The 23,094-nt window shown below is 43.0% G+C and overlaps 1 protein-coding gene and 1 long non-coding RNA gene across 2 annotated transcripts in view; one reads left to right on the forward strand and one right to left on the reverse strand.

Moving 5' to 3' along the window:
- Window positions 1-12,974, forward strand: part of LOC109865528 (nerve growth factor-like) — a 32,999-nt gene extending 20,025 nt beyond the window's left edge. Inside the window, exons 2-3 of the mRNA XM_031833534.1 lie at window positions 5,605-5,748; window positions 12,185-12,974. Of these exons, the coding sequence (XP_031689394.1) occupies window positions 12,197-12,811 (615 nt within the window). The 5' untranslated portion in view covers window positions 5,605-5,748; window positions 12,185-12,196 and the 3' untranslated portion in view covers window positions 12,812-12,974. The remainder of the gene's footprint in view (window positions 1-5,604; window positions 5,749-12,184) is intronic.
- A 9,089-nt stretch (window positions 12,975-22,063) lies between these two features.
- Window positions 22,064-22,908, reverse strand: LOC109865477 (uncharacterized). Its single transcript, XR_002251574.2, has 3 exons — window positions 22,786-22,908; window positions 22,597-22,667; window positions 22,064-22,513 (listed from the first exon to the last, which is right to left on the reverse strand). It is a non-coding gene; the product is annotated as an uncharacterized LOC109865477 (long non-coding RNA).
- Window positions 22,909-23,094: the final 186 nt, after the last annotated feature.

The following is a 23,094-nucleotide window of genomic DNA, read 5'->3' on the forward strand; positions in this document are numbered from 1 at the left end:
TGTGTGTGTGTGTAGTGCCAGCTCCAGGCATAAGCTGTCGCTTAGGGCCCCAGGCTGCTAGTTGAGAGTTATAATAGAATACACAAGATGCATGTTTGACATTTGGTTGTGAATCAGCAGTTTCTCTTGTTATGTCAGTCTCTCAATTAGCCATGTCACCTAACAATTTTTGGGATTGGTAAATTAGTCTTGCCAGCTATCTAAACATGTAGTAATCATGGCCGATTACCGACCGGGCACGCAGGGCATTGATTTAGTTAGTCAATCTCACTCAATCCTTCACATGGCATAGGTCATGGTAAAATGTGTAGAATTGCAGGAAATGTACTTTAAAAACCCTTCACCCCACGGCAAAATGGGTGCAATTCTCACCTAGGGCCCCCAAAAGACAAGTGCCGGCCCTGTGTGTGTGTGTGTGTGTGTGTGTATTTTGTCTGACACTGGCTTTGTTGTCACTGAGACAGACATCTTTCAAGCAGGGTGTAACATACTTTACAGTAGGTTCAGTTCTCCAGGAAAGTCTAGTTTCCCCAATAGGAGTATCAGGAGGGGAGAAATCAGAAATGAATGATCACACCCCTGGAATGTTGTGTTGAAACCATTATCACAGACAGATTAACTGATTAGGATAAAACATATTTTGTCTAGCATCTGCCAAACCTTTATGAAGCATTGCAATATACAGTATCTCTTGGTCAGTCACTTTGGGAAAAAATCGAATAAAAGAAGAGAACAGTCATCAGTCTCAAACAGCATGAAACTATTTCACCTTTATTTAACTAGGCAAGTCAGTTAGGAACAAATTCTTATTTACAATGATGGCCTACCCCTCACAATGATGGCCTACCCCTCACAATGATGGCCTACCCCTCACAATGATGGCCTACCCCTCACAATGATGGCCTACCCCTCACAATGATGGCCTACCCCTCACAATGATGGCCTACCCCTCACAATGATGGCCTACCCCTCACAATGATGGCCTACCCCAGCCAAACCCAAACCCGAATGATGCTGGGCCAATTGTGCGCCACCCTATGGGACTCCCAATCACGGCCGGTTGTGATACAGCCTGGAATCGAATCAGGGTCTGTAATGACGCCTCTAGCACTGAGATACAGTGCCTTAGACCGCGGTGCCACTCTGGAGCCCCTAACTATGATAACTACAGTAAATAGCTAACAGAATGGCTACACGGACTATCTTAGCTACACTTGTATTTTATTTTTACACTCTGTGCACACTCACAGGGCCCTACACACGCACTCACAGGGCCCTACACACGCACTCACTCACAGGGCCCTACACACGCACTCACTCACAGGGCCCTACACACGCACTCACAGGGCCCTACACACGCACTCACTCACAGGGCCCTACACACGCACTCACTCACAGGGCCCTACACACGCACTCACTCACAGGGCCCTACACACGCACTCACTCACAGGGCCCTACACACGCACTCACTCACAGGGCTCTACACACTCACTCACTCACAGGGCCCTACACACGCACTCACTCACAGGGCCTTACACACGCACTCACTCACAGGGCCCTACACACGCACTCACTCACAGGGCCCTACACACGCACTCACTCACAGGGCCCTACACACGCACTCACTCACAGGGCCCTACACACGCACTCACTCACAGGGCCCTACACACGCACTCACTCACAGGGCCCTACACACGCACTCACTCACAGGGCCCTACACACGCACTCACTCACAGGGCCCTACACACGCACTCACTCACAGGGCCCTACACACTCACTCACTCACAGGGCCCTACACACTCACTCACTTACAGGGCCCTACACACGCACTCGCACTCGCACACCGACACTCACACACATTTATACTGACACTACACACACCCACTCACATACAATCATCATATACGCTGCTGCTACTAGTTTTATCATATATCCTGATACTAGTCACCTTACCCCTATAAATACAGTGCCTACATCTATCGAGCCAGTATCCCTGCACATTGTAAATATGGTACTAGAACTGACTGACCCTCAATATATTATGCTCACTTACTTTAAAACGTTAAACTTACTCTGGGTCATCAGGGTAAAGACTATTCCCAGTATCCATATGGTTCTTCGTGCTCGTCCCCAAACAGCCCTGCTACAATCTTAGAAAAAAGGGTTAGTCGGCTATCCCCATAGGAGGTAAAACTCTTTTTAAGGGGTTCTACCTGGAACCAAAAAGGGTTCTTCAAAGGATTCTCCTATGGGGACAGCCGAAGAACCCTTTTAGGTTCTAGATATGATCTTTTTTTCTAAGAGTGTACGTATGTCAGGCTCTGCTGTGAGCAGTTCCGCAAGAATGAGCACAGCAACGCACTGTGCACCACGTCATTCAAAGCCCAGAGGTGGCCCTCAGATAAAGACATCGGGGCCACAGCTCACTCTACTCCCGTCGGCTCTGAATGGGAGCTGGGCAGACAGGCTCAGGTTACCAGAGGCACTGTGTGACTTTTACCATATGAATGAAGCAAACGTTTTCAGGGAAGGGGGAGGGGGGGGGTTGTTTCCCGAGCTGCAGATGGTGGATTGTCTTTGTCACCAGGGTCTGGTTGTCAGTCATGCCAGACAGAATTCATTAAATGGACTGACTCCATTAGAGCTAATGAGTTGTAGGTCAGTGGTTGTGGGTGGGCTGCGCTATTCTGAACTAACAAACCACATCAATGACTGGGTGTAATTCCTCTACAGTGACACAGCAAAAAATGCATTTTTATCGTTGCATGCATGCATATTCAGCATACAGATTAAGAACCATGGTGCCTTCCACAGAGTCTTCAACAGTATTCTGGTCATGGTGTAACTTTACTACATGGTCTCAAAGATTCAGGGAATGTTATGCAACTGAAAACAAGAAGGGTGTAGCAGAATCTTTCATTAAGATTTCCATATTAGTTTGGCAAAATGTGTCTTCCCCTGTGAGAAAGACAAACATGGCTATTATACACTGAGTGTACAAAACATTAAGAACACCTGCTCTTTCCATGACATAGACTGACCAGGTGAATCCAGATTCCTTATTGATGTCACTTGTTAAATTCACTTCAAATCAATGTAGATGAAGGGGAGAACACAGGATAAAGAAGGATTTTTAAGCCTCAAGACAGTTGAGACATGGATTGTGTATGTGTGTCATTCAACTGGGCAAGACAAAAGATTTAAGTGCCTTTGAACGGGGTATGGTAGTAGCTGCCATGTGCACCAGTTAGTGGCAAGAATCGCACCGCTGCTGGGTTTTTCAGGCTCAAAAGTTTCCCGTGTGTATCAAGAATGGTCCACCACCCAAAGGACATCCAGCCAACTTGACACAACTGTGGGAAGCATTGGAGTCAACAAAGGCCAGCATCCCTATGGAATGCTTCCGACACCTTGTAGAGTCCATGCCCGACGAACAGAGGCTGTTCTGAGGGCAAAAGGGGGTGTATCAGGAAGTTGTTTTTAATGTTTTGTCCACTCAGTGTATACAGTAAAGTAGGATAGAAATCTTTCAAGGTTCAAGGCTATTGAGCTGATGCTGCACTGACAATCTGCATTACTTGTGTCTCCTTTCTGACCGTGACTATGCTGATGAACTCGCAGCACAAAGCTGTATTCTGTAGATATTCTCTGGGAAGATATTACAACCATCTCTGCTAAATGCTTTGCCTCTTCATCCATACATACCGTACATGTGTCTAACCTCAGGAGAACTACTGTCTGGTGTGGTGTGTCTACTGTAACTGTTGTGTGCCTGTGTGTTCTATAGGGATGAGTATGTGTGTTCTGTGTTCTGTGTTCTATAGGGATGAGTGTGTGTGTTCTATAGGGATGAGTATGTGTGTTCTATAGGGATGAGTATGTGTGTTCTATAGGGATGAGCATGTGTGTTCTATAGGGATGAGCATGTGTGTTCTATAGGGATGAGCATGTGTGTTCTATAGGGATGAGCATGTGTGTTCTATAGGGATGAGCATGTGTGTTCTATAGGGATGAGCATGTGTGTTCTATAGGGATGAGCATGTGTGTTCTATAGGGATGAGTGTGTGTTCTGTATGGTTTATTTCTAGTGGCAGTTAGACTGTGTGACAGTAACAAGGTGTTGTTGGAGAGGAGCTGTGTGGTGTGTAACTAGCTCTCTCTCTCTCTGCCCACATGGCTCTGCACCATCCTTACAATACTGCCTCTAGGAAAGGGGGGGTAGAGGGATTACACTGCAATGTATTTATTTTACCAGTCATACCGAGACAAAGGTCTCATTTAGATGAGCCCTGGAATGTATTGGAGATTCCTACGGGAGCAACACCGAGGGAGGGTTGAGTGTTATGCTCACAGATCTGAGAAAATGGCTGTGGCATAGTCATTGAGTTTAATACTCTAAGACTCCAAGACCCAAATCTAGTTCCCAGTTTTCAGATGGGAAACACTAATACAGACAGTATACCACCTCAGCACGTGGGGAATATGTGCTGTTATGTCTCACTGTGGTTCCAAGGAAACCTATTTACTGTTTTCTATAAACCTGTGGATTCCACACTGTACAATCAAACCCACAGGTCCAACCCCGTACCATAAAACCCACAGGTCCAACACCGTACCATAAATCCCACAGGTCCAACACCGTACCATAAAACCCACAGGTCCAACACCGTACCATAAAACCCACAGGTCCAACACCGTACCATAAAACCCACAGGTCCAACACCGTACCATAAAACCCACAGGTCCAACACCGTACAATAAAACCCACAGGTCCAACACCGTACCATAAAACCCACAGGTCCAACACCGTACCATAAAACCCACAGGTCCAACACCGTACCATAAAACCCACAGGTCCAACACCGTACCATAAAACCCACCGGTCCAACACCGTACCATAAAACCCACCGGTCCAACACCGTACCATAAAACCCACAGGTCCAACACCGTACCATAAAACCCACAGGTCCAACACCGTACAATAAAACCCACAGGTCCAACACCGTACCATAAAACCCACAGGTCCAACACCGTATCATAAAACCCACAGGTCCAACACCGTACCATAAAACCCACCGGTCCAACACCGTACAATAAAACCCACAGGTCCAACACCGTACCATAAAACCCACAGGTCCAACACCGTACCATAAAACCCACAGGTCCAACACCGTACCATAAAACCCACCGGTCCCAACACCGTACCATAAAACCCACCGGTCCAACACCGTACCATAAAACCCACCGGTCCAACACCGTACCATAAAACCCACCGGTCCAACACCGTACCATAAAACCCACCGGTCCAACACCGTACCATAAAACCCACAGGTGTATGTATGTAACGGTGTCATTATAACACTCTGGCCTTTCCTGTGTTTAGAGTGGCTTGCTGGACTGCTTTACCAACCCTGTGTATGACACTACAGCGCAGAAGGAAAATAATACTAAATCTCTACCTCGCTTTCCAACCAAGGTGCATGAAGTGAAAGATGAAGCTGAGGATTAAAACTAATATTCACCTAGTTTTGGTAGGACTATCGAAGTGAGCTTGTCAAATGATGTGCTTTGGTCACATGCCTTCATCTCTCTCTCCCTCGGCAGGGGCCAGGGCCGAGCTGGGGGCCACAGAGAGCTAGAAAGACAGGCCTGATGGCAGGAGCCTGGATGGCAGTCCGCTCTGAACACGTGCTCTAGGAGCCCGCCCCGACCTGGGGCCACAATTCCTGGGGAAGAAACACGGCACAGGTGAGCAAAGCAAGATGGGTGTTCTCATATCTTCAAACCAATTCAAATTTGAATAACTTTATTTTCAAAAAACTTCTCATGAGAGAAGTGACATGCAAAACTCAATTAAGATCTCTGTGCGAGTGACAATCTCAAAAAAAGGTTCACCTGGTCAGAGTATTTTTCCCAGGTCAGAGTATTTTTTCCCAGGTCAGAGTATTTTCCCTGGTCAGGTGGTCACTATAAAACCTCCTGGTGTAGAGTTAGAGATAAAGTACCACACACTAATGACACGTTCAATGCCGCCGCAAGAGTAAACATGTTTTCTATCTGCACAGTACGGGGAAAACACAGGGAGTGAGCTGTGATTACCAGTAAGCAGACAACCACACAGCTGTTGTATCTCTGAATCAATGTATGATACAGCCATCACACTCGGCCTGAGCCATCACACTGAGCCCACATCATATTCCTCAAGCTACCTTTCTCCATGGATGAATAGGACAGAGTTTCTCTCCTATTTTGAAACCAGTCTGCTATATTCTAATCTCCAAAGAAGTAAAATCCAAGTTTCCAGCCTTTAGGTTCTCAGATGTCAGTAAGTGTCGAGAGGACTTGAACCGGATTTGATCCCAAATGTTGAAGTCTGTGTGTGTGTGTGTATTAGATCCCTAATGTTGACATCTGTGTGCGTGTGTGTGTGTGAATTTGATCCCTAATGTTGACATCTGTGTGCATGTGTGTTTGTGTGTGTGTGTGTATTTGATCTCTAATGTTGACGTCTGTGTGCGTGTGTGTTCGTCATTGTGTGTGTTTGTGTGTACACGTGTGTGTATATTTGATCACTAATGTTGATGTCTGTGTGTGAGCGTGTGTGTGTGTGTGTGTGTGTGTATTTGATGCTGAAGTGTGTGTGTACACTTGATACCTAATGTTGACGTCTGCGTGTGTGTGTATTTGATCACTAATGTTGATGTCTGTGTGTGTGTGTGTGTATTTGATCCCAAATGTTGACTTGTGTGTGTGTGTGTGTGTGTGTGTGTGTGTATTTGATCCCTAATGTTGACTTATGTGTGTGTGTGTGAGCTTATGTGTGTGTGTGTATACAGTGGGGCAAAAAAGTATTTAGTCAGCCACCAATTGTGCATGTTCTCCCACTGAAAAAGATGAGAGAGGCCTGTAATTTTCATCATAGGTACATTCTATGACAGACAAAATGAGAAGAAAAAAAATCCTGAAAATCACATAGTAGGATTTTTTATGAATTTATTTGCAAATTATGGTGGAAAATAAGTATTCGGTCACCTACAAACAAGCAAGATTTCTGGCTCTCACAGACCTGTAACTTCTTCTTTAAGAGGCTCCTCTGTCCTCCACTCGTTACCTGTATTAATAGCACCTGTTTGAACTTGTTATCAGTATAAAAGACACCTGTCCACAACCTCAAACAGTCACACTCCAAACTCCACTATGGCCAAGACCAAAGAGCTGTCAAAGGACACCAGAAACAAAATTGTAGACCTGCACCAGGCTGGGAAGACTGAATCTGTAATAGGTAAGCAGCTTGGTTTGAAGAAATCAACTGTGGGAGCAATTATTAGGAAATGGAAAACATACAAGACCACTGATAATCTCCCTCGATCTGGGGCTCCACGCAAGATCTCACCCCGTGGGGTCAAAATGATCACAAGAACGGTGAGCAAAATTCCAGAACCACATGGGGGGACCTAGTGAATGGGACCAAAGTAACAAAGCCTACCATCAGTAACACACTACGCCGCCAGGGACTCAAATCCTGCAGTGCCAGACGTGTCCCCCTGCTTAAGCCAGTACATTTCCAGGCCCGTCTGAAGTTTGCTAGAGAGCATTTGGATGATCTAGAAGAAGATTGGGAGAATGTCATATGGTCAGATGAAACCAAAATATAACTTTTTGGTAAAAACTCAACTCGTCGAGGACAAAGAATGCTGAGTTGCATCCAAAGAACACCATACCTACTGTGAAGCATGGGGGTGGAAACATCATCCTTTGGGGCTGTTTTTCTGCAAAGGGACCAGGACGACTGATCCGTGTAAAGGAAAGAATGAATGGGGCCATGTATTGTGAGATTTTGAGTGAAAACCTCCTTCCATCAGCAAGGGCATTGAAGATGAAACTTGACTGGGTCTTTCAGCATGACAATGATCCCAAACACACCGCCCGGGCAACGAAGGAGTGGCTTCGTAAGAAGCATTTCAAGGTCCTGGAGTTGCCTAGCCAGTCTCCAGATCTCAACCCCATAGAAAATCTTTGGAGGGAGTTGAAAGTCCGTGTTGCCCAGCAACAGCCTCAAAACATCACTGCTCAAAAACGCATATCCCTACTGTTGATGTGTCTGTATTTGTGTGTGTGTATTTTTTCCCTAATGTTGACGTGTGTGTGTGTGTTTATTTGACCCCTAATGTTGACATGTGTGTATTTGATCCCTAATGTTGGTGTTTGTGTGTATTTGATCCCTCATGTCTGTTTGTGTGTGTGTGTGTGTGTGTGTGTGTGTGTGTGTGTATTTGAACCCTAATTTTCACGTCTGTGTGTGTGTGTGTGTGTGTGTGTGTGTGTGTGTGTGTATTTGATCCCTGATGTTTACGTGTGTGTGTGTGTGTGTGTGGATTTGATCATTAATATTGACTTGTGTATTTATTTCATCCCTAATGTTGGCATCTGTATGTGTGTGTCTGTGTGTGTGATCCCTAATGTTGACATCGGGGTGAGTGTGTGTGTTTGTGGATGTGTGTATTTGATCCCAAATGTTGACGTGTGTGTATGTGTGTCTTTGAACCCTGATGTTTACTTGTGTGTGTGTTTATTTGATCATTAATGTTGACGTCTGTTTGTGTGTGTGTGTATTTGATACAAAATGTTGACGTCTCTGTGTGTGTGTGTGTGTGTATTTGACCCCTGATGTTGATGTCTCTGTGTGAGTGTGTTAGTATTTGATCCAAAATTTTGACGTGTGAGTGTGTGTGTGCATTTGATCATTCATATTGACGTCTGTTTGTGTGTGTGTGTGTGTGTATTTAATCCCTAATGTTGACGTGTGTGTGTGTGTATTTGATCCCTGATGTTTACGTGTGTGTGTGTGTGTGTGTGTGTGTGTGTGTGTGTGTGTGTGTGTGTGTGTGTATTTGTTCCCTAATGTTGACGTGTGTGTATTTGATCCCTGATGTTTACGTGTGTGTGTGTGTGTGTGTGTGTGTATTTGATCCCTAATGTTGATGTCTGTGTGTGTGTGTGTGTGTGTATTTGATCCCTAATGTTGACGTCTGTGTGTGTGTGTGTGTATTTGATCCCTGATGTTTACGTGTGTGTCTGTGTATTTGATCCCTAATGTTGACGTCTGTGTGTGTGTGAGTGAGTGTGTGCATTTGAGCCCTAATGTTGACGTCTGTGTGTGTATGTGTGTGAGTGAGTGTGTGTATTTGATCCCTAATGTTGACGTCTGTGTGTGTGTGTGTGTGTGTGTGTGTATTTGATCCCTAATGTTGACGTCTGTGTGTATTTGTTCCCTAATGTTGATGTTTGTGTGAATTTGATCATTAATGTTGACATCTGTTTGTGTGTATGTGTGTGTGTGTGTGTATTTGGTCCCTAATGTTGACGTGTGAGTGTGTGTGTGTGTGTGTGTGGATTTGATCATTAATATTGACGTGTGTATTTATTTCATCCCTAATGTTGGCGTCTGTATGTGTGTGTGTGTATTTGATCCCTGATGTTTACGTGTGTGTGTGTGTGATCCCTAATGTTGACGTCGAGGTGAGTGTGTGTGTGTGTTTTTGGATGTGTATATGTGTGTATTTGAACCCTGATGTTTACGTGTGTGTGTATTTGATACAAAATGTTGACGTCTCTGTGAATGTGTGTGTGTGTGTGTGTGTATTTGATCCAAAATGTTGACGTGTGTGTGTGTGTATTTAATCCCTAATGTTGACGTGTGTGTGTGTATTTGATCCCTAAGGTTGACGTCTGTGTGTGTATTTGATCCCTGATGTTGACGTCTGTGTGTGTATTTGATCCCTGATGTTTACATGTGTGTGTGTATTTGATCCCTAATTTTGACGTCTGCGTGTATGTGTGTGTGTATTTGATCCCTGATGTTTACGTGTGTGTGTGTGTGTGTGTGTGTGTGTGTGTGTGTGTGTGTGTATTTGATCCCTGATGTTTACGTGTGTGTGTGTGTGTGTGTGTATATTTGATCCCTAATTTTGACGTCTGCGTGTGCATTTGAGCACAAATGTTGACGTCTGTGTGTGTATGTGTATTTTTGATGTCTAATGTTGACGTCTGTGTTGTGTATTTGTTCCGTAAGTTGGTGTGTGTGTGTATTTGATCCCTAATGTTGGTGTGTGTGTGTTTGTTCCCTAATGTTGACGTGTGTGTGTGTATGCATTTGTGTGTGTGTGTGTGTGTGTGTATTTGTTCCCTAATGTTGACGTCTATGTGTGTGTGTTTTTGATCCCTGATGTTTACGTGTGTGTGTGAATTTGATCCCTAATGTTGACATCTGTGAGAGTGTGTGTGTTTATTTGAACCCTGATGTTTGTGTGTGTGTGTGTGTGTGTGTGTGTGTGTGTGTGTGTGTTTATTTGATCATTAATGTTCACGTCTGTTTGTTTGTGTGTGTGTGTGTGTGTATTTGATACAAAATGTTGACGTCTCTCTGTGTGTGTGAGTGTGTGTTAGTATTTGATCCAAAATGTTGATATGTGTGAGTGTGTGTGTATTTGATCATTCATATTGACGTCTGTTTGTGTGTGTGTGTGTGTTTGTTCCCTAATGTTGACGTCTGTGTGTGTATTTGATCCCTGATGTTTACGTGTGTGTGTGTGTGTGTGTGTGTGTATTTGATCATTATTGTTGACGTCTGTGTGTGTGTGTCTGTTTGTGTGTGTATTTGTTCCCTAATGTTGACGTGTGTGTGTGTGTGTGTGTGTGTGTGTGTGTGTATTTGATCCCTGATGTTGGTGTCTGTGTGTGTGTGTGTATTTGATCCCTGATGTTGACGTCTGTGTGTGTGTGTGTGTATTTGATCCCTAATGTTGACGTCTGTGTGTGTGTGTGTCTTTTTTCCCTAATGTTGACGTCTGTGTGTGTGTGTGTGTGTATTTGATCCCTGATATTTACGTGTGTGTGTGTGTGTGTGTGTGTGTGTATTTGATAATTAATGTTGACGTCTGTGTGTGTGTGTGTCTGTTTGTGTGTGTATTTGTTCCCTAATGTTGACGTGTGTGTGTGTATTTGATCCCTGATGTTGGTGTCTGTGTGTGTGTGTGTATTTGATCCCTAATGTTGACGTCTGTGTGTGTGTGTATTTGATCCCTAATGTTGACGTCTGTGTGTGTGTGTATTTGATCCCTGATATTTACGTGTGTGTGTATTTGATAATTAATGTTGACGTCTGTGTGTGTGTGTGTGTGTGTATTTGATCATTATTGTTGACGTCGGTGTGTGTGTGTGTCTGTTTGTGTGTGTATTTGTTCCCTAATGTTGACGTGTGTGTGTGTGTGTGTGTGTGTGTGTGTGTGTGTATTTGATCCCTGATGTTGGTGTCTGTGTCTGTGTGTGTGTGTGTGTATTTGATCCCTAATGTTGACGTCTGTGTGTGTGTGTGTGTGTGTGTGTGTGTGTATTTGATCCCTAATGTTGACGTCTGTGTGTGTGTGTCTTTTTTCCCTAATGTTGATGTCTGTGTGTATTTGATCCCTGATATTTACGTGTGTGTGTGTATTTGATAATTAATGTTGACGTCTGTGTGTGTGTGTGTATTTGATCATTATTGTTGACGTGTGTGTTTGTCTGTTTGTGTGTGTATTTGATCCCTAATGTTGACGTCTGTGTGTGTGTGTCTTTTTTCCCTAATGTTGATGTCTGTGTGTATTTGATCCCTGATATTTACGTGTGTGTGTGTATTTGATAATTAATGTTGACGTCTGTGTGTGTGTGTGTATTTGATCATTATTGTTGACGTGTGTGTTTGTCTGTGTGTGTGTGTATTTGATCCCTAATGTTGACGTCTGTGTGTGTGTGTGTATTTGATCCCTAATGTTGACGTCTGTGTGGGTATTTGATCCCTGATATTTACGTGTGTGTGTATATTTGATAATTAATGTTGACGTCTGTGTGTGTGTGTGTGTGTGTATTTGATCATTATTGTTGATGTGTGTGTGTGTGTATTTGATCCATAATGTTGACGTCTGTGTGTGTGTGTGTGTGTGTGTGTGTATTTGTTCCCTGATGTTGACGTGTGTGTGTGTGTGTGAATTTGATCCCTAATGTTGACATCTGTGTTTGATGCCTAATGTTGACGTCTCTGTGTGTTTGATCCCTAATGTTGGTGATTGTGTGTGTTTGATCCCTAATGTTGACGTCTCGGTGTGTTTGATCCCTAATGTTGACGTCTCTGTGTGTTTGATCCCGCCAGGTGTGTGTGTCCATGAGGTCGTCCATGCTGGTCTTGATCCTCGTGGTCAGTGCCCAGGCCGTGTGCACCATGGGAGGGGACTTCTGCCCCATGGCCTCCGTTCAGCAGCAGGGCCCTACCCCTAACAGGACCCCTAACTCTGCCCCCACCGTGGACCCCAAACTCTTCACCAAGCGACGCTACCGCTCGCCCCGCGTTCTCTTCAGTGCACAGCCGCCCGACAAAGAGCCCACAGGACGCCAGGGGTCCGGGGCCAGCAGGGCAAGGCGCATGGTAGGTCAGCCACAGCACCGGGGGGTGTACTCTGTGTGTGAGAGTGTCAGCAACTGGGTGGGCAACAAGACCAAGGCCACAGATATATCTGGCAATGAAGTGGAGGTGCTCCCTGACGTCAACATTAACAACGTCAAGAAAAAGCAGTACTTCTTTGAGACCACGTGCCGTGGCGCCCGGGCGGGCAGCTCTGGCTGCCTGGGCATCGACGGGCGACACTGGAACTCCTACTGCACCAACTCGCACACCTTCGTGCGGGCGCTGACTTCCTTTAAGGACCTGGTGGCCTGGAGACTGATCCGCATCGACGTGGCCTGTGTGTGTGTGCTCAGCCGAAAGTCCTGGCGACAGTGACCGTACTGTAATCACTGGTCCTGTTGTCACTGCAGTACTGACCGACAGGACCACATGGTTACTGTTACCCCACACCACCCCACTGGAGTACTGCAGTTCCAACCCCCCCCCACCCCACTGGAGTACTGCAGCTCCAATCCCCCCACCCCACTGGAGTACTGCAGTTCCAACCCCCCCCACCCCACTGGAGTACTGCAGCTCCAATCCCCCCACCCCACTGGAGTACTGCAGTTCCAACCCCCCCACCCCACTGGAGTACTGCAGTTCCAACCCCCCCACCCCACTGGAGTACTGCAGTTCCAACCCCCCCACCCCACTGGAGTACTGCAGTTCCAACCCCCCCACCCCACTGGAGTACTGCAGTTCCAACCCCCCCCACCCCACTGGAGTACTGCAGTTCCAACCCCCCCACCCCACTGGAGTACTGCAGTTCCAACCCCCCCACCCCACTGGAGTACTGCAGTTCAAACCCCCCCACCCCACTGGAGTACTGCAGTTCAAACCCCCCCACCCCCATCCCACTGGAGTACTGCAGTTCCAACCCCCCCACCCCACTGGAGTACTGCAGTTCAAACCCCCCCACCCCCACCCAACTGGAGGACTCTGACACTCTCTGCCCCACCCAACTGGAGGACTCTGACACTCTCTGCCCCACCCCAGCCCTCAGCTCACAGTTAATTATTGATTGAGGACTGCATGTATATAAACCAACCATTTGTTTATTAGTTGTTGTTGTTGTTATTTATTAAACACCTCAGTACATGCACTGCATCTGTGTGGCGTTATTGTCTGGGTGGTGGGTGTGGTGTCCGTCACAGGGACTAATGAGCAACAGTCAGACCGACAGAAGGACAAATAACAGGTAGGCTAGGAGACAGTACTGTAATGTCAATACAAGTCACTATACTTAGAGGTTTTCTAAACGACACAAAATCCTGCTCCATGAGAACGTGGATGAATAGAAACATATGGCATTATTTTGATGTGCTTTGGTCAGCCTTTGGCTCATGCCTGCTGAGATTTCACTTTGTTATTTCAGGAAGAAAAAAAAATTCAATTTTTTCCCAAGAATCTCCATTTCAACTTGGATGAACCAGGCATATCTAAAATAAAAAGTCCCTGTGGAAAAAATGTGTCCTAGAGTAGGTTTCCCGAAAGCTTCGTAGCTAACGTGATGCTTTATTTCTCTCCATGGGCTGACTTTCCTGAAAGCCTCAGTCCGTTTGCGTCATGGAGAGAAATAACTTGAAGAGAATACCTAAAGTGCCATGTTGGCTACGAGGCTTTCGGGAAATTTACTCCAGAACACAGTTTTTCCACTTTTTGGTCTATTTCAATTTTTATTTTAGAAGATGTGCCATGTTCATGATCATTGAAAAGTTTCCCGAAAGCTCTGTAGCACTTTTATTTCTCCCATGGCCATGACAATCTATTTATCTTATTTCACCCATAACTGAAACAGACCGATGCGTTTGGGAAACTCAACCCAAACAACTCTACTGTCCCTCAGACACCTTTAACGTGGTCCAGCAGTCCTGGCTACATCTGGGATAAATCAAGGGATTGGAATATCCTCCTGGCTGAATGGAGCATCTCCACAGCCCAAACACTGAGCTGGACAGCCAGCAATGCATCCACCTCCTGGCTGTGACCCAAGGGATGAGCAGGTCAGGGTAACCACAGGGTAATGAGGTCACATCTGTGGAGCTACAGCGCTTGTCTTCAACCCTAAACCTAAAAAGACCCACATGGTGTGACTTGTTGTAATGTATGTATTGTAAATTAAAGTTTAAAAAAGATACTTCAGCGTGTATACAGATGTAGGATCTTCATTTGAGCAAGTTTCCTACACACGGAAAATACATGTAAATTGTTATGTGGATTATAAACAATGAACATTTTTGCAGGTGTTGATACATTTTTCATTAGGGCAATTCAAGTGGAAATTCCAAACGTTAGAAGCCTTTTTAACCCTCAAAAATGAACTACATGTTTGCATTTCCTGCTGTGTAGGAAAATTCTCAGCAACAAAAGACTGAATAGATTAAGATCCTACATCTGTACGTATTTTCTAATCTTTCTGTTGGAAAATTCAACTTGAAATTGCACTTTTGTTCCAGCCCATGTGCTAGAACAACTGGTTCAATGTATGCAACTCATAATGAAGCCATTGATTAGTTGAATCAAGTGTAATTCTTGGCTGAAACAAACACATGCATACCATGTGGGTCTCTGGGACCAGGACAGAATAACACTGATCTACAGTCTGAGAGTTTACAGAAGTCACAGTAACATTAAACAGAATACTTTCAGTCCTAAAGGCAGAAATGTAAGAGCAGGCCACCATTTTCCTCCCATTACTGTTACACAACTGTTTCTCTGTCATTTTCAGTGAGGGCTTGTTCTGTTAATTCCAGAGGAAATAGAGGTGGCGTTTTTGTTGACCAAACCTAAGTGACACACTCAAATGCATTTCCATTTCACTCTGATTTTTAGAAGGCTGATCTTTTAAGGGATGTTTTAAAGCTGAAGAAGAGTAAACCCCTGAAACAAGGTTTGCCAACATTCAATAGTGGAGCGTAAGCCACAGATCAATACTGCCCTCTAGTGTTCTTCATGATGATCAACAATCTCTCTACAGCTCAAAGACATCACAACATTGACCATCGCCAATCACATTCATACTGCCATAGACAGGGTACCATTCTGGTCATGAAGAAAGGACAGGTAAAGACAAGCTCCTCTCAGACTAGTAATGTTAAACCAACAATCTCTATGCCATGATTTATTTGCCAGCTAGTTACACTTGATAACCATTTACTATTCCTAGCTGGAAAACAAAACCATATGTGAAACAGTGATTTTACCCTGATGTAGACTGATGACCCAATATAAATGCTTCAGTTCTTGGTCATGTCCTTAACCAGAGAGAAATAAAATGTTGAAGTTGTTTGATCCACAGGCTGTATTTTGATAGAAAAGCCATTCTGAAAGAGAGCCAGCAGAGGTCGATGTTTACCTTTCCTCAGCCAATAAAATACAAAATGAGTCGATCGCTGTGACCGTCGCTGCCACAACTAATGCCCTACCTCTTTCCCTGCCAATGGACAAGAGTAATACGAGATTAAAAAGGTCCTCTGCTATTCTAACAATGAAACGAAAATCAGAGGTAAAAAATAAATAAAATAAGTTAATACCTTCATTTGGATGAGTGAAACTATATGTCATTTTAACCTATTTTCTCTAATCAAGTGCTAGCATAGGCTACTGTGTTTTAAAATCATATATTTAGTGGAAATTCAATACCACCAATATAACGCTGTCCGATGTATCAGAACTTGGTCAACAAACTTGTGTACAACATAGTGGAATCCTGAGTGACTTACAAGGCGTGGTCATGATGGTGTTCTGGGCATAACAAAGATCCCACGGGACTATTTCCATAATAAACAGATTATTCCATGGGCGAGTAGCCCAACACAAGCCTAAGATCAACATGCGCAATGCTAAGCGTCAGCTGGAGTGGTGTAAAGCTCACCATCATTGGATTCTGGAGCAGTGGAAATGCGTTCTCTGGAGTGATGAATCATGCTTCACCATCTGGCAGTCTGACGGACTAATCTGGGTTTGGTGGATGCCAGGACAATGCTACCTACCCCAATGCATAGTGCCAACTCTAAAGTTTGGTGAAGGAGGAATAATGGTCTGGGGCTGTTTTTCATGGTTCGAGCTAGGCCCCTTAGTTTCAGTGAAGGGAAATCTTAACGCTACAGCATACAATGACATTCTAGACAATTCTGTGCTTCCAACTTTGTGGCAAAAGTTTGGGAAGGGCCCTTTCCTGTTTCAGTATGACAATTCCCCTGTGCATACAGGTCCATACAGAAATGGTTTGCAAGATTGGTGTGGAAGAACTTGGACTGGCCTGCACAGAGCCCTGACCTCAACCCCATCGATCCCCTATTGGGATGAATTGGAAAGCCAACTGCAAGCCAGACCTAATCGCCAAACATCAGTGCCCGACCTTACTAATGCTTGTGGCTAAATGGAAGCAAGTGCCCAAGCAACGTTCCAACATCTAGTGGAAAGCCTTCCCAGAAGAGTGGAGGCTGTTATAGCATAAAGGGGGGGACCAACTCAATATTAAATGCCCATGATTTTGGAATGAGATGTTTGACTAGCAGTCCACATGCTTTTGGTCATGTACTGTAGCTATGATGTCCCACTACATTTCCAATCCCCCTCCCTCAAACTATTTGGAATTGTGATGCAATGTGACTTTTTTTTTCTGGAAATGTGTCTTGAGTTTTGTCTGTTTTGGCCACATCTTAAAGCTGTTTATTGTTATTTTAGAATGGATGGCAATAGGCTCTGCTCATTCTCGGTAATATCAAGGTTACATTTGCTTATAGCCATGTTGTCAGACTCAGCACACATTTAGGCCTTTTACCCACAGAATTAGGGCACAAGGCTGTCAGCAGTCTACTAACAATTGTTGTCACATTGCTAAGAAGTGTTCATATCATATGTTTTTTACCTGTTTTCATATTGTTTTCTAATAATTGTTTACAAATGTGCCACATTTCTGAAACACATAGTTCTTGATTATACAATAAAACATAAACCAATATATATAAATGTGATGGATGTTACAGTACTTTAGCTCTGTTCCCGAGTGTAGAACTCTAGAACTCTCCCTCTGCCCTCTAAGATAATTGGTCATCCCCAGAGTGGTGTCACTCTGTCAGACAGCAGCCCTTTGTGCCTAGTTAAGAGACCAAAGCAGTGGCGTTGTGAGACAAGCCAAAGAGGGCGGGTGGTAGAGGACAGGAGAAAACAGTCCGTTTGGGGTACAGTGCCTATACTTAGACAGCAGTACCATTCTGGTCATGGAGAAAGGACATGTAAAATACAACGACAAACTCCTCTAAGAGCAGTAATGGTAAACCATGATTTCCTTGCCAGTGATTTACTATTCCTAGCTGGGAAACATAACAAAAACGAATTCAAAAACATTTAGTAAAACAGTGATTTTACCCTGATGTAGGCTGATGACCCAATATAAATGCTTCAGTTATTGTCATATCCTTAACCAGAGAGAAATAAAATGTTTACGTTGTTTGATCCACAGGATGTATTTGGATAGAGAAGCCATTCAGACCGAGAGCCAGCAGAGGTCGCTGTTTCTCTCCTCAGCCAATAAACAGCCAATTGAGTCAAAACAAAATGAGCAGAGATCGCTGTGACCTTCACTGCCACAACTAATGCCCTACCTCCTTCCCTGCCAATAGACAAGAGTAAATACAAGTTTTAAAAAATGGTGCTCTGCTACTCTAACAATGAAAAGAAAACTGTAAAAATGAATCAAACTAATATTCCTTTCATTTGGCTCAATGAAACAATGATATTTGCTTTTCAACTATCGTCTCTGAATCATGTGCTAGCATAGTGTATTTTACAAACATATATTTGCTGGAAATTCAATACCACCAATATAATGTTATATGATGTATCTGAACTTTTTCAACAGACTTGTGTACAAATATTTTTCTCATGAAATGATTGATGAGCAACGTCATAGTGGAATCCTGAGTGACTTACAAGGCGTGGTCATGATGGTGTTCTGGGCATAACAAAGATCCCACAGGGCTATTTCCATAATAAACAGACTTTGATATTTAGCCAACAAGTGCTCAGCTTACACTACCGTTCAAAAGTTTGGGGTCACTTAGAAATGTCCTTGTTTTTGAAAGAAAAGCACATTTTTTGTCCATTAAAATAATATCAAATTTATCAGAAATGCTGTGTAAACATTGTTAATGTTGTAAATGACTATTGTAGCTGGAAACGGCAGATTTTGTATGGAATATCTACATAGGCGTACAGAGACCCATTATCAGCAACCATCACTCCTGTTTTCCAATGGCACGTTGTGTTTGCTAATCCAAGTTTATCATTTTAAAAGGCTAATTGATCATTAGAAAACCCTTTTGCAATTATGTTAGCACAGCTGAAAACTGTTGTTCTGAATAATAAAGAAGCAATAAAACTGGCCTTTAGACTAGTTGAGTATCTGGAGCGTCAACATTTGTGGGTTCGATTACAGGCAAAAACCTGCAAAACACCTGTCTCAACGTCAACAGTGAAGAGGTGACTCCGGGATGCTGGCCTTCTAGGCAGAGTTGCAAAGAAAAAGCCATGTCTCAGACTGGCCAATAAAAATAAAAGATTAAGATGGGCAAAAGAACACAGACACAGGACAAAGGAAGATTGGAAAAAAAGTATTATGGAGTTCCTCTGTCCAGTGTCTGTGTCTGGGGATGACAATTTTTGGGGGACAATTTTCACAATAAAAATGCACCTTTATAAAAAAAAGCATTACATGCATAATCGCATTTGTGGTCACTTTTGATAATGGTGTTTTCCCGCTAATGGAACATTCACCCTTATAGCCTACTTTTGGCACACATGTGTGCACTGCTGCGCTCATAAATGTGAAGAAATAGCTAGTTTAATACTAGTTTATCAACATTTTAAGCTAAACGTTCTGATCTGTTGCATCAGCCACATTGCGTAAAAATATTTTTTTGATGCTAGTGGTTGTATTAATTTAGGATTTATTGCATCCCACAACTGTCCCAGACCATGTTTGGAATATTCATTTATTGCACGTAATAGGTTGACTTTTGTACTATGGGGGATAGTAGATTGACATAGGCTAGTGCTTTTACTGTTAGTTAGGCCTACTCAACTTGTTGGCTGACAAAAAGTAAATATGGACAGTTCTTCCAATATCTTCAATATGCACCTCGGAATTGGATACGGACGCTCGCAGTTGCGTCCCCGATGTGTCTGTCTTCACTTGTAGCCTGTGAAAGACCCGATCACGTGACCGAGAGCCATGTGAGTGAGGCGCTTCGGATTGCCCAGCACACTCAGGGAGAAGGGCACAACGCAGCACCCTGGGCAGCAAAAGGCATGGATTTCTTTAGGGTGCATTATGGCCACAAAGGGGATGCCGCCGTGAAATTCGAGGCATTATCAAGTGCTTGTCAAATTGTGAATGAGAGACTATTGGAGTGTGTACAGCCTGTGCAAAAAAACTAATCAGAGCTCATGTCTTTCAAGTGACATTTTTCAAAGCAGAGACTTTCAAATTAGAGACTCATCATGCAGCCTTATAATGTATTCAAAATAAAAACATATAGCCCAACGTTTGTAGAACAACTAAAGTTACATTAATAACTAAATGAAGGAGTACCTATTTCTTTGTAAACTGCCCAACACACACAATAGCTGCATGTGCGCACTCCCTCAAATAATTTTGCAAAAATATGTATATTTTATTCAGCTTTGTTCAGTTGCATTCTTCATACTATAAAAAAATGCCACGGAATTATAAGCAAGTCTTGTCTGCTAAATAAACTAGTGTAGCCACATCAGGACAACTCAGATTATACTATTCTTTAGACCCGTCAAAAATAAATAATGTATTTATTGTGAAGGTGATGCCTAGATTACATGGATTTATTATACTTAAAAAAAATGCTTGTAGGCAATGTGTGGAAGCCAAGAGATGGTAAATATGACTCACCACCTGCATTTGGTCTTATGAAGCTAAATTTGAATTTCAGTTTTTTGGATAAAAGTTGAGACAAAACCATACACTGTATTTGAGGAACAATGGGAAAGTAATTCTGCTTTGAATGTTGATAAACTTGTAAACACACCTTTACTCGTGTAACTCTGGGTCTTCCTTTCCTGTGGCGATCCTCATGAGAGCCAGTTTCATCATAGCGCTTGATGGTTTTTGCAACTGCATTTGAATAAACTTTTTTGTTTATTCTTGCAATTTTCTGGATTACCTGACCTTCATGTCTTAAGGTAATGATGGACTGTCATTTCTCTTTGCTTATTTGAGCTGTTCTTGCCATAATATGGACATAAAATTGTACCAAATAGGGCTAACTTCTGTATACCAAACCCTACCTTGTGACAACACAACTGATAGGCTCAAACGCCTTAAGGAAAGAAATTCCATCAATTAACAATGAACAATTAACTGTTAAATTAAATGCATTCCAGGAAGCTGGTTGAGAGAATTCCATGAGTGTGCAAATCTGTCATCAAGGCAAAGGGTGGCTACTTTGAAGAATCTCAAATATAAAATATATTTGGAGTTAACACTTTTTTGAGTTATAAAATGATTCCATGAATGATATTTAATAGTTTTGATGTCTTCAATACTATTCTACAATGTATAATTGTTTTTGTTTTTTTAAAGAAAAATCCTTGAATGAGTAGGTGTGTACAAACTTTTGACTGGTACTGTATGCAATTGTTCTGGCCTGTGTGGTTCATATGTGTTGTAGTTTGTTGCATCGTATTGCTTAGTTCATCATTTGTGTCAACTTTGAATTCAATCTAAGGCATAGACTGTTAACTACCTCCATTTTGAACTTGACCTTTACAGATGCAGACCCGAAGACAAACCAAGTCTCCAATTGTCCCAGTACTGTGGTGTACTGGTGTACTGCAGGCCTAAGTGACCACACACACTCAACTGGACCTACAGCTGGGGTAAGATTCTTCCATCATTCACACACAGTAGACACAGTTTAATTAAACCACCACGTTATCAACCAAATGCTGTCCTCATTGCTTAAGTTGTATTGTCTATGGCTCAATTTGTGGAAATACTGTGATCACTCATCTTTAATGTTGTGATTCACAGACACATGATGACCACAATTTGAACGCTGCAACCGAGATGGAATGACATCGAGGGACACACGCTGAGACCCCGAGTTTGACTGGACATGGGCTAGGGTATTTGTGATGACCTAAATGACCTAATGGATGCAGAAGCACACCAGCACACCTTTTAATGTTCATTCCGTGGCCAACCATCCCTCTAGTTACCCCTCATTCCACACTTTGCCTTTTATGCTCCATGAACCCTCAACTTGACACCTTCACCCATTTTCCAAATCCAGCTACCTTCACTTGTTCTTCTCCTGATATAACATCTAGCAACACGTTTAAAAGTGTTGTGGTGGACTGTTTTTGCTACCTTTTTTCACCTGTGTAATGCTGTACTCCTCTTATTCTGGGGTTCAGACTGAATGCAGTGTTAAAGGTGCTGCTCACAATTGACATCAGCAACATGGACCTGTTACATTGACCAGAAGACTGTTGATATAGCTGTGTTTAGGCATGGCTTCCTTGTTTTGAGTCTGTTGTTTCTCATTCTGCAGGAGTTGACCTAGCATTTTATATTAAATCTACTTCACACATCCAGTAGTTTCTCCTTTTGTAACTCACCCACCAAAAATCACTATATGCTGTTTTACATTGTATTATTTCTGCTGGTCTAATTCCTGAAAAGGAAAAGTAGACAAATCTCTGCGCTCTCAGATAGTAATAATAGTTAATATGGTGCTCTTCAATGTCCCATGTTTGTGGCATTGATGAATAAATAATGTATTGTTTACTTCAAATTAGATGTTTATATTTGATGTATAAAATACATACAGTATGTATGCATTGGTTACTGTTGTGATTTCTTTAAAACAATGTAATTGTTGGAGTTCAAGTGTTTGACGTGATTGATGGGTGATTAGGTGCATTCTTGTCAAATAAATATGCTTATTAATGCATGATTATGGATACATTCTGCAAAGAGTTCATCTGGCTTTGAATCTGCAACAGAACATGTCAACAAGTTAGTTCTGAATTTTTTTAAATAAAGCAGTGCATTCTGACACCAAGAATTGAAATATCACCTTGTTCATATAGTTGGCAGTAATTCTAAGGGATTAAATATAGACCTCCACCGGCTGAAGGAGCAGAGAATCTGGTAAAACAAAGGTGTCAGCTAGAGATGACATGCAGGGATCTTGCATGTCTACATTTATGCTAATTAGCATTTTCGAATTAGAGTAAATAGAGCCGAATATATTGATAAAAGTCACCTTGTCCAGGAGAGATTTACAGTTATCAAAACGTCACGCTGGGGAAAGCCTACATGAAACACAAGCCTTGTTTGAAGTGGCTCTAAAATCCCTAATGGAAAAATGAATGGTGAAGAAAAAAAAAACGATTGGAACCATTTCTGTGTTTGTCGCTAGGTTTTATGGGTATTATACACGTCCACTGTGGTGTAGTAGTGGGATTGGTTGTTTAGCAATAAAACCGGTTTAGATTGTTGACAAAATATAAACTATATTTTTTCTCCAATGTTTATTGGAAACATATATACATTTACACAATGAGCACTTGTT

Source organism: Oncorhynchus kisutch, linkage group LG1 (assembly GCF_002021735.2).
Source record: "Oncorhynchus kisutch isolate 150728-3 linkage group LG1, Okis_V2, whole genome shotgun sequence".
NCBI classification, from domain to species: Eukaryota; Metazoa; Chordata; class Actinopteri; order Salmoniformes; family Salmonidae; genus Oncorhynchus; species Oncorhynchus kisutch.